The sequence below is a fragment of the Helicoverpa armigera genome, chromosome 2 (genome assembly GCF_030705265.1).
Source record: "Helicoverpa armigera isolate CAAS_96S chromosome 2, ASM3070526v1, whole genome shotgun sequence".
NCBI classification, from domain to species: Eukaryota; Metazoa; Arthropoda; class Insecta; order Lepidoptera; family Noctuidae; genus Helicoverpa; species Helicoverpa armigera.
The window spans coordinates 874984-889611 of record NC_087121.1 but is presented as its reverse complement, the minus strand read 5'-3'; the positions used below and the strand labels follow the sequence as shown (position 1 = coordinate 889611).

The window sequence follows — 14628 nt, the reverse complement described above, 5'->3', positions numbered from 1 at the left end:
TCGTGTTTATAATAGAGGACAATAATGAAAAGTTATACCTAAGTATACATATATGTTTTCGACTAATTTGTTTTTAGGTAGCAAAATTAATGCAACTAGCTTGAATCTTCATAAAATTTCACTTTAACTTTAATGACTTTTTAAGAATTAAATACAATTAAGACGGTAAATAGCTAAGTGGTGTAGCTAAATATTGCGAAGTGCAGTAAATGATATACCACAATAGTGCAAAATATTTAGATATTTTCTTGCAATGGCTTACAAAATTCGACCTCTTTCTAACATGAAAACTTTAAACATTTCTGCTACCGAATTCGATCAATAAGAACCTGAGATAAGTTGATACTGGCTACGAGCTACGCGCTATGGGCTACGCCGCTACGAGGGGCGCTACGCATAAAACATGGGCTCACCTAACGTGTAAGGTTGTTACCTACATACTTCCTTATTTTTATAGTAGCCTAGTTAGGTAAGAGGAAAGTTCAATTTTCTTGTGTGAATTTGTATTGTTTTGTGTTTTTCTATTTGTAGCCTATCTGAATCTAAGGTAAGGAAAATGAAAAGCGCGCCATTTTGTAATAATTAATTTATTTAATAATAAATGTGTAATAAATCGAGTGAAATAAATTATATTTGCCTAACGTGGAATGATTTGTGACTTGAGATAAAATCGCCTTACCTCGGGGAAAGCGATCCATGTGCGATTTCATAATTTCCAAGTTAATAGCCAATAAACACCGCGATTACCGTAAATTCACCTTAATTCCTTGATTTATAGAGCTCATTTTTAAACGGTAATTATCTTTTGTACAATAAAATTTAATTAGCTTTACCGAGAAATCGCTTTCGCCGCAGTAAAACCGTTTAATACAAAAGTACTTTGTTTAATATACAGAAAACTATTTTTATATAATTTTTCATTCATACTTTAGTAGATGACTAGATTGAAAAGAAAAGAGTTAGTACTACTCGAGTAATTTATTTAAAAAACTGTATCGATTAGGACAAATTCGAATTCGTTATACAAAGTTAGGACTACTATTCGATTCTCAATCTAGTAATTATTTTATTATAAACTTATACTTTGGTGTTTTATTTTGTAGTTCAGAATATTTCCTATAGTTAGTATCACTTTGTGACAAAACAACAACCGGTGTGACGTCAGACTCAACAATATACTTCCAAATGACAACGAGTATGTAAACACTTAGAAACGAAGCCAGCGTACAAGTCGCGATCGAAAATGTTCACTACACCGAAACTTTACAAAACTTCCATTAAGTACATTACTTATTGCTTCAGTAAGGTCTGAGGTGATCAACGAAACAAAACATGACTATGGCACTAGTTTGTCAAACAAAACGCGACTCTTTAAATCGATTAAATACATCAAAGTGCTTCACGAGTGTATATGTAGTTTTATTTAAAAATGCGCAAAAGCGTTCATAAAAATCTCTCCACGACACCGAAATGGCATAAAAAAATCACAACAAACACGTTTTGAGCTTAAACACGACACCAAAACATTTGGACAACGAAACGGACACTACAAATTATAATCTAGACATTTATGAATCACAATAATGTATCGATATTTGTTAAGCCTTTAGCATTCGCGGAACTTGCTCATGCCAGTAATTCATTTAGAATTGAGTTCGACTAGTTTGTCATCAAGGCATATGTTACAGGACTGAAGATGATTGCATGGGACATATATACACGTGACACTTACAGCCAAGTATACAAATTGAATTACCCTATCAAAATTACCTAAATATAAAAGTATAGGCACAAGAAATTTCATAATTAACGTGTGCAAACACTATATTTTGCGCTATCATATGTGCATCAGGATGAATACGATAAAGTAATTAATTATTATTAAATTTTAATTATAAGTGTTTAGTAATGCATTGTTACAAGTTTGTTTTAACTGCAAATAGTATGTGGCACGGCGTTTCATAGAAATAATTCTGTCAAACAATTGATTTAATGATATTTTGTTATATCAAGTTACTGCTTGATAAAGTATAATAAAAATCTATATAATTTAATGTGGACGAATTGTAGCACTGTATAGTAGTAATAAGAATCAAAGAATACTCAAAACAATGCATTATTAAACTTGTAATTTCCTTCTAATATAATAATGATATTTTAAAACATTTTATTTAATTTTATACAAAATAATACTGTCACCAATATCTCGAGATAATATAAAGAAAACGTGCACAAGTAGTAATGTAATGTTCAATTCGTTTTCTCTCTTATTTAGTACAACACGAAGCTAGCCGTTTCTAGACATTCAGGCGACAGATATAAATACATAACTATGTTTTACGTTCACTCGGGGAATACTTCAGCTTAAGCACTTTCAACCTTCAAGACGATCCCAGTTTAAAGGTAGAATTCCGAGGATAGCGGCTACGACAGCCGCGCGCGGCTTACGACAGTCGTCGGCCGCGCGCGACAATAGTCAACCTATGAAAATGTATGGCACAGCTGCCGAGGTCCGCGACAGTCGCGCGCGGCCGACGAATTTCGTAAGCCGCGCGCGGCATTGTCTTGATTTTGTTCGTCCATTCCCTGTAGTTGAAGTGCTAATTGATATCCTTGAAGAAGAGGAAGATGACGTGCTGCTGTGGCTGTATTATGAAAATAGATTACCAATCGACCCTATCTTTAAAAAGTAGAAATGAAGAAGGATATAACCAAATACTTATTCAAAAGCATTTGTATTGTAATGAAAACCGAAAGGAAGTTTTATCGACTAAATAAAAACAATTCAATTCTGGTTTTCTAAGATTCTATAGCGCTAGACCATGTTGAGATGCGTACGGCCGCGTGCGGCTTACGAAATTCGTCGGCCGCGCGCGACTGTCGCGGACCTCGGCAGCGGCGCCATACATTTTCATAGTTTGACTATTGTCGCGCGCGGCCGACGACTGTCGTAGGCCGCGCGCGGCTGCGTCAGCCGCGACCCACGGAATTCTACCTTGATATTCAATTCGATTTCGAAAAGGAAATATGATATCGAACTGTATTTGTTAACTAGACCACCATTGCGCTATGTTCTCCTGGTACGTTGTATCAGTACAGATAAATTGTTTATCTTGATAAAAGAACATTGTGCAAATGGATCTTGCAGATTTCATTATCTTCTCAAGTCACCTCACTTAATTGCATACTCCTGTTACAATGACGAGGTAGTTTCTATCTCTTTACATTTTAAACAGCCAAGTATTCTTCAAGTGAACCTTATAATCTACTTATCAAAAATTACCGAAAATTGTGCCATTACAAATACACAATGTTTATAATATTCGTGAAATATTTATTTAATAAGGCAATGTTTTATAGACAGCACTTATAAGGTAGAGACAGATATAATATACCCGCAGAGGTACGAAATAATTCGCCAAATTGCCGTTCTTTGTCAACTTGCTCGTCAAATTACTAAAGTTTAGTCAAATTACATTGTTATTCGATTTACTTTTCAATTCATACGAAAATGTTGACAAAGAACATCAAATTCGTCTAATAATAAGGGAAGATTTATAAGGGAAAAGTACTAGGAGAGAAGTAAATGGAAAGGGGTGTAAACCTAATAATTAAAAATTTGAGCATTGTGAAGCTAAGCTCGTGTGTGTAAGCTTAATATTAATATCAATGTTTAATAATGTGTATATATTTATATAATTTGACATCTCGATTAATAAAATGGAAAATATTTCACAGCCCCAAATAAAAATAAACCTAACGACAACACAGGTACACATGAAACACAGAGACGTGACACAACGTAACAATCTAACTTAAAAAATATACAAGTAAAATATTCTTCTCTTAAAATCGACCTTATCCCTTTGTACTTTAGGATTAGAATTATATGCGAGGAATAGGCTACAGATAATTAGGTCGTTTTTAAGAAAATAATACTCGTTACAAACTAAACTATTGTATGTCTTTAAAATAAGGTCAATTGATAGCATTGCCATGACAGTTTTGGCACAGTTATTCGAAAAAAGGAAAAAGTGCACATAGTGTGCTTTATGATATTTTGTTGTTTACTTATAATATTAATATTTTAAGATAATATATTTAGGAACTGTTTAGACACACTGGACAGAATTGAATATGTATAATTTTCTGTATTCCTTTTATCTATCTAGGAGACAAAAATTAAGCCGTATAGTCGAAGAGATAGTCTGATAAAAGCTATCTTGGAAATATTTTGTAGTTTTCTTTTAACACGTTTTTATAAACCTTTTTATGTTCGTTTGAGAACAAATTAACCCTTATTTACTCTCCATAAATAAGTAAGCGGTAACAAGACACAACAATAATGGAACATTCAACGTTCAATGCTTCCCATGTTTCTAAACAGTTTAACTAATCAGTAATATATAGTACATAGAAGACAAACAAACATACAATATTATATAAAATCGTCAGGTATATAAGAACAGTATTTAACAATCAGTCTCAAGCCAATACATGCGGAATTCCAATGTTAATTTAATTAAATATACACGCTCGCTCACAACTGCAGTATCTATTGTTGAAGAACAAAGAAAATGCTGCGATTATTTGTTTGTCCCCGATTTATTGAGGTCACAACACTTTTATACAGTTTTGACTATCACGCAGTATTCGCGCTTTATTTTAACTGCGTGTTGAACAAATAAACATTTCGCTGTGCCAACGAGGAAGACTGAAACGTTTGTCGTTCTTTGTTTCACAACAAAACGTACCAATATACTCCCGTCCCCAGTCACGCGAACTGTCACTGAGCTGCCTGACGACTGACTAACAGATACTGCAGTTGTCAGCGAGTACAATACAACTTACTGCTAAAGTCTACCAAAGAGTTGGTCCGTCTGTTAAAATATAATATAGAGAAGCGTTCCCCGAACACAAATCAAATATCCATTGAAACGTCGAAGCGTTGAAGCTCTTTAACCAAATAGCAGGATAGTTACATAGAAACCTTGTTAACGAAAGTAGCAGTAGTAGAAACACCATCTCAATTGTAAGAGACATAGAGTTCATTTCACTTTGCCACGAGCCATATGTAAGAGGCGAAGCGAGCAATTTTCGACAATTCTCTGATTCCGAGCATATTAGAGTTTTAAGAACGGAAGTAGAGGAAATGGGCACTAGCTGTAACCGTTCCAGAACTGCTGGAGTAACGAGAACGTGTTACACGAACTGACTATTATTTGTATTTATAGAATATCCACACTCACTAAGCAGAGATAAAAGTTGAGTAGTGGTCTGTTTACTGAAATTATTTTGTGTTATTTAACACGTAGCATGCGTATTGTTGGGGGCGTAATATTTTGACTAAAGATATAAAATAATGAGACATTAGGCGGGAGAGCTCGGAATGTGCGAACTGTCGATCTAGGTGGCTCACATGCGCGACATGATCATGTACCGTCCGTCGGAGAGCAGCTCGCGCGTGTCGGACGGCGAGCCGGGGCTGAGGCTGGGCGCCACGGACGGCGACGAGTACGTGTCCTTGTTGAACTTGCCGAGCCGCGCGCCGCCCTCCGACGCCACCGACACCTCCTCCTCCACGATCTGCTCGAGCGGCAGCTCGCGCATGGCGTCGCCGTTCAGCGCCAGCGCGTTCACGAAGCCGTGCGCGCGCTCCGGCGGCGGCTCCGTGTACGTCTCCGTCACCGTCTCCGGCAGCACCTCGCTGGCACGCGCTCGCCGGGCGTTCTTCGTGCGCATGCCGCCTGTCTCCGCGTCGCGCTCCAGTCGGTGACCAGACCGAGATCTCGTCAACTGCCTCTGTACGTAGTCCTCTAGTGCGTCTTCCTCGCTCTTCATCAAGTATTTGTGCAATATGATCAGAAACACGCCGATCGCCACCGCGAACATCCCGGAGCAGACCAGTTCGTTGAACCAGCTGACGGAGCCGACGGTGCTCCAGGACGTGACGTTGTCGGGCAGGAAGCCGGAGCCCAGCAGGAAGAGGCCGAGCACCAGGAACACCACGCCCAGGTGGAGCATACCGACCGTTGAGACGACCTCATTCTCGGTGGGGTGGGGCTTTCTGAAGCGGCGTCGTTCGAGGCTGCCGGTGGAGCAGTGCGGGGAGGTGACTCCCGACTCTGAGGACTGTAGCGAGTAGCGTCGCTCGCGCGCGCGCTGCTGCTCGGCGCGGCGCTTGCGCTCGCGGCGGATGGCCAGCGCCGAGTGCAGGCCCACCGCGTGCATCCTGCAAGCACGGGCACGGGTGAGTGTCTGTGTGCAGCGGCGGCCGCAGGCGCGGGCGCGCCTCAGCGGCCGTCGACCCGTGCCCGTGCCCGGCCGCGCAGGAAGGAACTTGACGTGCGCTGCTCAACTGCGCAGCATTCTCAACACTCAGTTACTTAGACTACTTAGACTAGCGCCCGCCGTCTCAATACAATGCACTTCTTATGTTTAACATCAAGTCCGTTCCTACTTATTATACACATAATTATAATAATAACAGTTTCCTATACAGTAACATTGTTGAATCTGAGTCACTTATATCAAGAAAAATAAAACCATTATGTGAAAGTGGTTATCAAAAAGCGTGTCACGTATTAAACTCCGGAACATACAGCGACACTAATATTTGGCAAATGTCCCTGTAATACGGCGTGAGTCGATGACGGCGCGTGTAGCGAGCCCGTGCGACATTTCCAGAGGTCCGGGTCACAATGACGGACCCCTGTTAAATTATTCACGGGAGTCGTCCTCAATTTGCGCAGCTCTTCGTGGAAGGGAAAACTTTTAGCTTGTCCAAATATACATTAACTACATCAAGGGGAAATATAATTTAAGGTCCGGGGCTTTGTAATTTCTGAAATTATTAATAAGCTTGCTCCATCTTTGCTTTATTCAATTTTGAAAGGTTGTGTACGTAAATATGGCCTCGCAATCCCTTCTATTTTAGTTCAATCTCGTTACATAATATATACCCACTAAAATTTAAATAAAAGCGAACGAACAAAACATGTATGTACAAGAGATGTAGTGAAGAGTTCGTGACGTCACACAAACTAGTACAAAGCCCCGGCTCCAGCTGTCCCGAGTGTGACACATTGAAGCGCCTCACTGAATGCTGGCGTTTGAATGAGGCCTTGTAACTGAAAGCCTGAAAGCGCCTGAATTTCATAATGTAGCCAGAAATGTTTGAATAAACACGGCGATGTTAAGGGTCTAGTTTTCATGTTTGTGAATAATTACATTACCTATTTATACATCATTTGGGATTATGGCTCGCTTTCTCTTAACGAGCTCGTGGAACATTCGAGTATTGTCCATAGCTATGTAAGGGGATTATGTTGAACAAAATGCAAATGCTTAAATTCAACAACATACGGAAAAGGTTTTTAATTGTTACAATCTGAATTGAATCGTGAGATAATCTGGTTTACTAGTAATATTTCTGTCACAAAAACCAAACGAATGATTCATAACAAATGTACGACCGTCCATTACCGAGCCTTCGCCAGCAGAGCTGAACCCTGGAGACTTGCCAACCAGCAGTACTGTTAATCATTTCTACTGCTGCATAAATACTGAACTAGTTAACTGGTTTACTGAGTCATTACTTATCCCTATCTGTAGTTAGATGGAAAATATTGTAACTACTGTGGTACTACTTAAGTTATTTAGTTTTGTGTTGCTTTTCTTGTGGTTTTATTTGCGAATAAAAATAATTAATTCACGAACATAAATAAAGATATCTTTGTGCTCTATTTATCTATTTTCATCGAGCCACTGGTTAACCAACCATGAAAATAACAAACACGAAACTGTGTATGTCATAGTTCAATAGTCCAAAGGTATCTTCAAACAGGTAGTTCCTTTGTCCGCAGTATCTAACAATGACGTTGCATAGAATGCAACAGTTTCTAGGAACGGAAGCTCTGATCGGTAATTGGCAAACATATAGACAGACCCTCTTGACATGGCCATTCTCTGAATGTAGCTTGCGTACTAGGAGATCAGAAGATGTGAGAGTTTCCTTGAATAGGTTTTTGTTCCTATATGATACCTTTGTATGTATGTTTCTGAATTTGAAAGCAAAGAGATATTGTTGATGGTAATTAGGAAGGAAAAGAAGTAAAAAATCTGTTAAATACATTGCAGAAGTCGGTAATTCAATAAAAATATGTGGGTGTAACTAAGTATGTGTAAACTTCAAACTTCAAACTTCAAATCTTTATTGCAATCATGAGTGTTACAAGGTGTTATAAAATGTAGAGGTACATACATGATACCCTGTTAGGGCGCAGCAATTTTAATATACAATTACTTACAAACTATTTAGTTAATCTTATATATTTAGGCATAACTTATATATTTACTTATATATATTATTATATTCATATATACCTTTATTATTATACTATCATTATATCTATACTACCTCTATTTGCTCTAACATATTAGTATTTAAATTGTTTTATATTGCACACTATCTTACTGTTTAGTTCTGTCCTCGAAAAACTCTTTTAAACTGTAATAACATTTTCGGATTAAGTATTTTTTTAATTTATTCTTAAATATATTGAAACTGGAGGTTTCTTTTAATTGTTTTGGTATTTTGTTATAAATCTTAATACACATTACATAGGGCCCAGAATGAAATATAGATAGATTTGATGTCGGTAGAGCAAGTGAATTTTTATTTCTTAGGTTACGAGGTTGTGAGTAATGGTCTTTCTTTAAGGAGAATAAATGAATGTGTTTTTTGACAAATATACAGATTTCAAAAATATACATAGATGTTAATGTAAGTATGCCAAGTTTAATGAAGTGTGGCCTGCAGCTATCCATTCCGTCGATGTTTGCGAGGATTCTAATGCATTTCTTCTGCAGTTTGAATAGGACATTTGCGTTCGTGCTATTACCCCATAGTATTATTCCATACACAAGCCAGGAGTGTGCATATGCATAGTAGGCGACAATTGCTGATTTTAGGTCTGTCGATTTTTTTAATTGGAGTAGAGCATATGTGAACCTGGATAGTCTCCCGCTTATGTTATGGATGTGACATTTCCAATTTAAGTTAGTGTCTATGTGTAAGCCTAATAGTTTAAAAGAGTCAACGCATTCTATTGTTGTGTTATGGTGGGTGTAGTTGATTATTACTGGACGTTTCTGATATGGTTTGAACTGCATAATTTTGGTTTTAGTGAAGTTAACTTCAAGGTTATGGTCTTCAAGCCACGCTACAATTTCAGAAAGGGTTTTATTAATTTTAGGGTTTAATTCTAATTTGTTTTTACACGGAAATATCACTGATATGTCATCAGCAAATAGGATACTTACTGAATCTATGATTTTTGGGAGGTCGTTTATGTATAATAAGAACAGTATACAACCTAGTACACTGCCTTGTGGGATAGAGTTCTTTATATAATTCTTTTTTGATCGGACATGTGATATTTCACCGGTTTGTGAATTATGGTGTTCAATTTCAACAAATTGTGAGCGAGAGTTGAGATAAGAGGAGAACCAATCATAGGCTACACCTCGGACTCCAATACCTTCCAGTTTATTAAGCAAGATGTTATACGAGACCCTATCGTACGCTTTGCTCATATCAAGCAAAATACCTATAGCATAATTTCGATCGTTGATGTAATTGAGAGCTTGTTGGATGTACCGGTATACTGCATAGGTGGTAGATCTGTTCTTTCTGAAGCCGTATTGATTTTCATCAAAGATGTTAAACTTCTCGCAGAATGAATAAAGGCGTTTTGAAATTGCCGTTTCTATTATTTTTGAAAAGGTTGGCAGAAGGGCTATTGGACGGTAATTTGTGCAGTCCGTTACGTCACCTTTTTTGTGTATTGGTTTTATGATGGATATTTTTAGCAAGTCAGGGAAGACACCTTCTGAGAATGATTGGTTTATCAGATACGTAAGTGGCAGCACGAGTTGTTCGGCACATTTTTTTATTAGTGTGGGTGGGAGTTCGTCGTGACCGGAACTGTGTTTATTTTTGAGGTTTTTTATTATTGCGAAGACTTCAAGTGGGTCAACTGGTGCCAAGTACATGGAGTTCTCCGAGCGCGTTAGAACTGGGCGCCCTGGTTGATTACCAGGCGTACCTCCGACCTTAACAAAAAAGTCATTAAATGTGTTTGCTATTTTATAAGGCTCATCTGTAACTGTATTTTGAACTTTTAGTTTAATATTATTTCTTGTCTGTTTCGTTGATTTATTTGTACGTTCTTTTATGATTTGCCACATTGTTTTTGACACATTATCACTATTTTTTATTTTTTGTATATAGTGTAGTCTTTTAGATCTATTTACGCATTTTTTTAGTATATTTTCATATTTTTTGTAATAGCTTTTTAGCACAGGGTTGTCGTTTAGTGTTATAAATGTTTTAAGTAGACGTTTTTGTTTGCAGGATGATTTTAGTCCGGATGTTAGCCATGTAGTTTTACTTTTATTCTTTATTTTTATTCGCGTTTTAGGAAAGCATTTATTTAATGTATTGTTTTGTACTAGAGGTAGCGTTGAACGAGTGTCATGTTTCCACATCATTGAAGATTCTGAACGCAAGATCATGAAAGTGTAAGTTTCAACCGCAAGAATTTACACGCTAAATGAGTTTCACTTGAACGCTAAGCTTGAATAACTCTAAAACGATTTAGTTCTAAAAGCAATTGGTCTGGAACTTGAACATTACACGTAAACGTTACCTCAAAGCAAACTTATCAGCCGTTGACTACAAAGCAAGCAATTTTATTCGTCTGTGCAAACGAGCCTTTGCGCGCACCGGAGCAACTCGGCGCGCGCAATTAAAGTCGACCTATGTAAATACCACTTTTAAACTTACGGAAAAGCAGAATTGTTCTTTATTTTCTTTTCGGTTACTTGAGGGAGGAATTGGAAGGTGTAGGCGAAACAAAAGCGGGTGCAAAAGGTTGTGAGACCTCTTTGTTAGTGATAATTGTTGGAACTGGCTCTTGCCAAATGGAAGACTTTTAGAGACGTAGACGCGAGCAGACGTAATTTTGGGCATAAATCTAGACTAATGTTAAATACACAAAGAAATAAAATCAAACACTTGTATTAAACGTCGCGTTATTTCTCCAACAATATGTCGCCAACAGATAAATCTTATTGGCAGCAGTACTTGGCAAGCTGCCACCCATCCCGGGCTTAGCCCGAAGCCTGTTGCCGATCCCGAGGGGGTTGACGAGGGGCGGGGAAGGGGTATCTAATATCTGTCTAGACGGAAAGCCTTTGTGCAGTCGAGTCAAAGATGGCTGCACTTGAAGCCCTTTGGCTTATCGTAAATCGTAATGAGCTGTGTTCAATTTTGTTTTATATTGGTGGGATCGAGAATCTTCCACAACACGATAATAATGTGTGAAAACTAGTGAAAAAGTGAGCTTAAATAATACATTCCTTGTAAGCGTGAGAAAGTACACGATCTAAAAGTACCAGGGCGCCAAAACTTAGTAGCAGGTAGCACGTATCGTCAATCATCTCTATCTTGGCAACCCAAGTCGCAAGTTAAATCTCTATAAATATTCTACAGAGTCTTTAAGCACTAATAGTTCTCATAACCACGCCTTTTACTACTTTGTGGTGCAAAATGGAAATTCAGACTTTCTGTGTGCCTAGTACCTAGAACATTATTCTAATGGCCTAGTTGGCGGGAATCCAAATGTATTGTTTTACTAGCTCCACTATAAGGCAGAAATTCTTAAAGGGAACTATTGTAAGTGTTTAGAAGATATAAAACAGGCTTGTTGGGTAATATGTTTTTTGTCCAATACGCTGCCATTTTATTATTTTCTTACTTTTGCAAGATAACTTACTTGAGGCAAGTGATTTAGGGCGGAAAGGCCAATAAAGAATTATTATGGTTTTGGGTAGGTCTAGACATATTATTCGCAAAAAAAAATATTTGCATTATTTAAATAATATGGATTCACATAAGTAATTTCCCGAGCACTGTTATTTTCCCTGAAGTGTCTTTAAAAATTCCCAATGGTGCTGCTCCCTTTTAAAAGCGAAAGACAAACCTCCTTCACCAATAAAGCCATCAAAATATATCTCAAGTACATCGTATTTACACAAACAACCCTTAAAACCCTCTCTTTGTTGCGTTTCACGTAAAAAAGGACAGGATGGCCATCCACTTAGTAGCGAGGGGCGATAGAAGCCGTCATTAGCTGCCAATAGCCCATCAATTTATCAGCACTCATCGGCCCCACGGAAAGGGTTCCCAATCGTAATTAATCCTGATATTATCCGAAGTGGGTCTAAAGTATCGAATTCGTTTAATGATCAGTCGACCTCGTTGCGTATTTACAGTATATACATGGCTAGTACGCAAGCGTGTGAAACTAGTCGCGAATAGATTGGAATTCACTTTTTATACAAAGTCTTCCGATGTATACAGCAGCAGTACGCAAATACTCGCATATATTTTGTAGTGGCCAAAGTATCTTGCTTTGTTCCATAATATACAGTGCTAGTCCGCATGCAAACTAATCGTGTATACATTGGAATAGGCGCGAAAAACTTTACGATTCCAATCTATTCGCGAGCAGTTGCATGCTCGCCATTTTGATTAAAACACGACCTAGCATTTAATGTTAATTTAAATATTAATAATGCTCGTTCAATTAAAAAACATTGTATTAAAAATTGAAGTTAGTGACGAAAACGAATCACTGCGAAACCGACTCCACGTAGTCTTGTCTACCCTACCCCTAGAGTGCAATTCAAAACCGCGTAGGCGCGGAGGGGTGAGGCGGCGGTGGTGAGCGTGAAAACCATCTGCGACGATAAGCTCGCATGGGACCGCCGGAGCCCCGCAGCACCGGAGCCGTGACAGAAGCTATGCTTGCTGCATGTTGCTTGCTTACATTTTAAACGTTCTGAGTTAAAAAATTAGAAGCTAATTAAATATATTTTATGATGTCATTTAATAGTATTTTAGAAGTTTACTGTTAGAATGCCTGCTACAAAAGATGGTAAAAAATAACCATCATGCTGAGTTGTATTTAGAGTGGTTTACTTAGAAGATTACTAGTGGCTAAGATAGTATTATTTAGATGCTCGTTGATTGTGGCTGACTTAATAATTTAGAAGGCAACATACATTTTTGGGGGCGAATATTGATATTAAAAAGAAGCCTGTTTAATTAGCATTTTTAATAAACAAACTCAGATTCAAAGCCATTTTTATTGAATACTTTACCTAATATAAATTTTGTATAGTTAAATTTGACCGTGTATAAATTGGAAAGATGCATGTGCACGTCTAAGCTACGAATTATACTTGAGCAGTACGCAAAATTCGTGTATACTTTGAAATCACAAATTAAAAAACAGCATTACAAAGTATCAGCGAGCAGTTTCCTATGGATGCGTTTTGGCTATGTACAGTCTGTAAATACGCGACCTCGTTAAAAGCTTGGGAGATATTTTTAACTTGTTCAAAATGTCAAAATGTATTTTTAGTGTTGTTTACAAAACATTGCGTTATTGATAGATAAGTAGTTGCAAGAAATGTTTTGCTCTCAAGTTTTCAGAATCGATTATTTCATTGTTATTGATTGTTCCTGAACTTTAGACGGTTCGTGTTTATTTTTGTATTTTCTTGTAACTAGTAAAATAAGCAACTTTGGAAAATCTATTTTGGATGTTTACTTGATCTTGTTTTGTACCATTAGTCCGACAGGTACATGTAACATGATTATAACATGGACATCGTAGTAACGTCATCACTATCCAAGGTTAAATGTTGTATTCTCTGAAGTGCATTTCAATTAGCCGTACGTTCGTAAAATATCAGTAGATTGAATCTAACAACATAGCTTTTATTCACATAACACCTGTCGTTAATTGCATTCCACAACGGGTAGGCAAACGTTCAATATAGTTAACCGAAGCGAGTTACTGAACTGTCGGCGTCGCTCTAACTATTGATTACGGTACACAAACAATTTAACTTTAATCTATTGTTCAAACAGCCGTTTACGTGGCATTCATCTTGCGTTAGTTTTTCATTATTTACTAAACGTTGAGTATATAAAATAACAGCAGAACATTATCAATCATAGTTATTACTATCTGAGTGAGCAAGATGAACGATTTGTTGAATGTAAACATTCGGATCTTTACGTATTCTGTGCCGAAATAGATGAGCAGACTGTGAGACGCCTAATTTTAAACTTGGATCGCCACAGTCTAACTAAGCTCCTATATATATCTATGCAGTGGTTCGAGTTGAACGTTTTCACAGAACAATGGTGCGGTTTGGTAACGTGAAATGGGCGGGTCTACTGCGTTGTTTTCCTTCTCTGTTTTTTAGCCTATTTTTCATTGCAGACAGAGCATTTTTGTTTTGTTTTTTCTCGGTCCTTTTTCTTCCGTATAAGTACATGTTATAAAAGTTTCATCGAGTTTAGTAGACATAGTAGTAAGTGCATATCACAAATTCGCATATGATGTAACAATTGCTCATCTACTACTGCCATTCAATGCAATTTTCATACGGCTTCCATGTGGCCTAGATATATCTAGTAAGTAACTACTTCTATGAGTTTTATCCGTTTGTCATACCTATTTCATAACAGAGTTTATTTAGTAAGAG

At 37.5% G+C, this 14628-nt stretch overlaps 1 protein-coding gene across 5 annotated transcripts in view; it reads right to left on the bottom strand.

Annotated features, from left to right (window-relative positions):
- The window catches only part of LOC110378772 (uncharacterized), a 71427-nt gene that overhangs the window by 16548 nt on the left and 40251 nt on the right, over positions 1-14628 (bottom strand). Inside the window, exon 2 of one of the 5 annotated variants that reach the window (XM_021338163.3) lies at positions 3973-6232. The exons of the other annotated variants lie outside the window; for them this stretch is intronic. Within the exon in view, the coding sequence (XP_021193838.1) occupies positions 5416-6231 (816 nt within the window). The 5' untranslated portion in view covers position 6232 and the 3' untranslated portion in view covers positions 3973-5415. Of the gene's footprint in view, positions 1-3972; positions 6233-14628 lie in introns of those variants that run through there. 5 annotated transcript variants of the gene reach the window in all.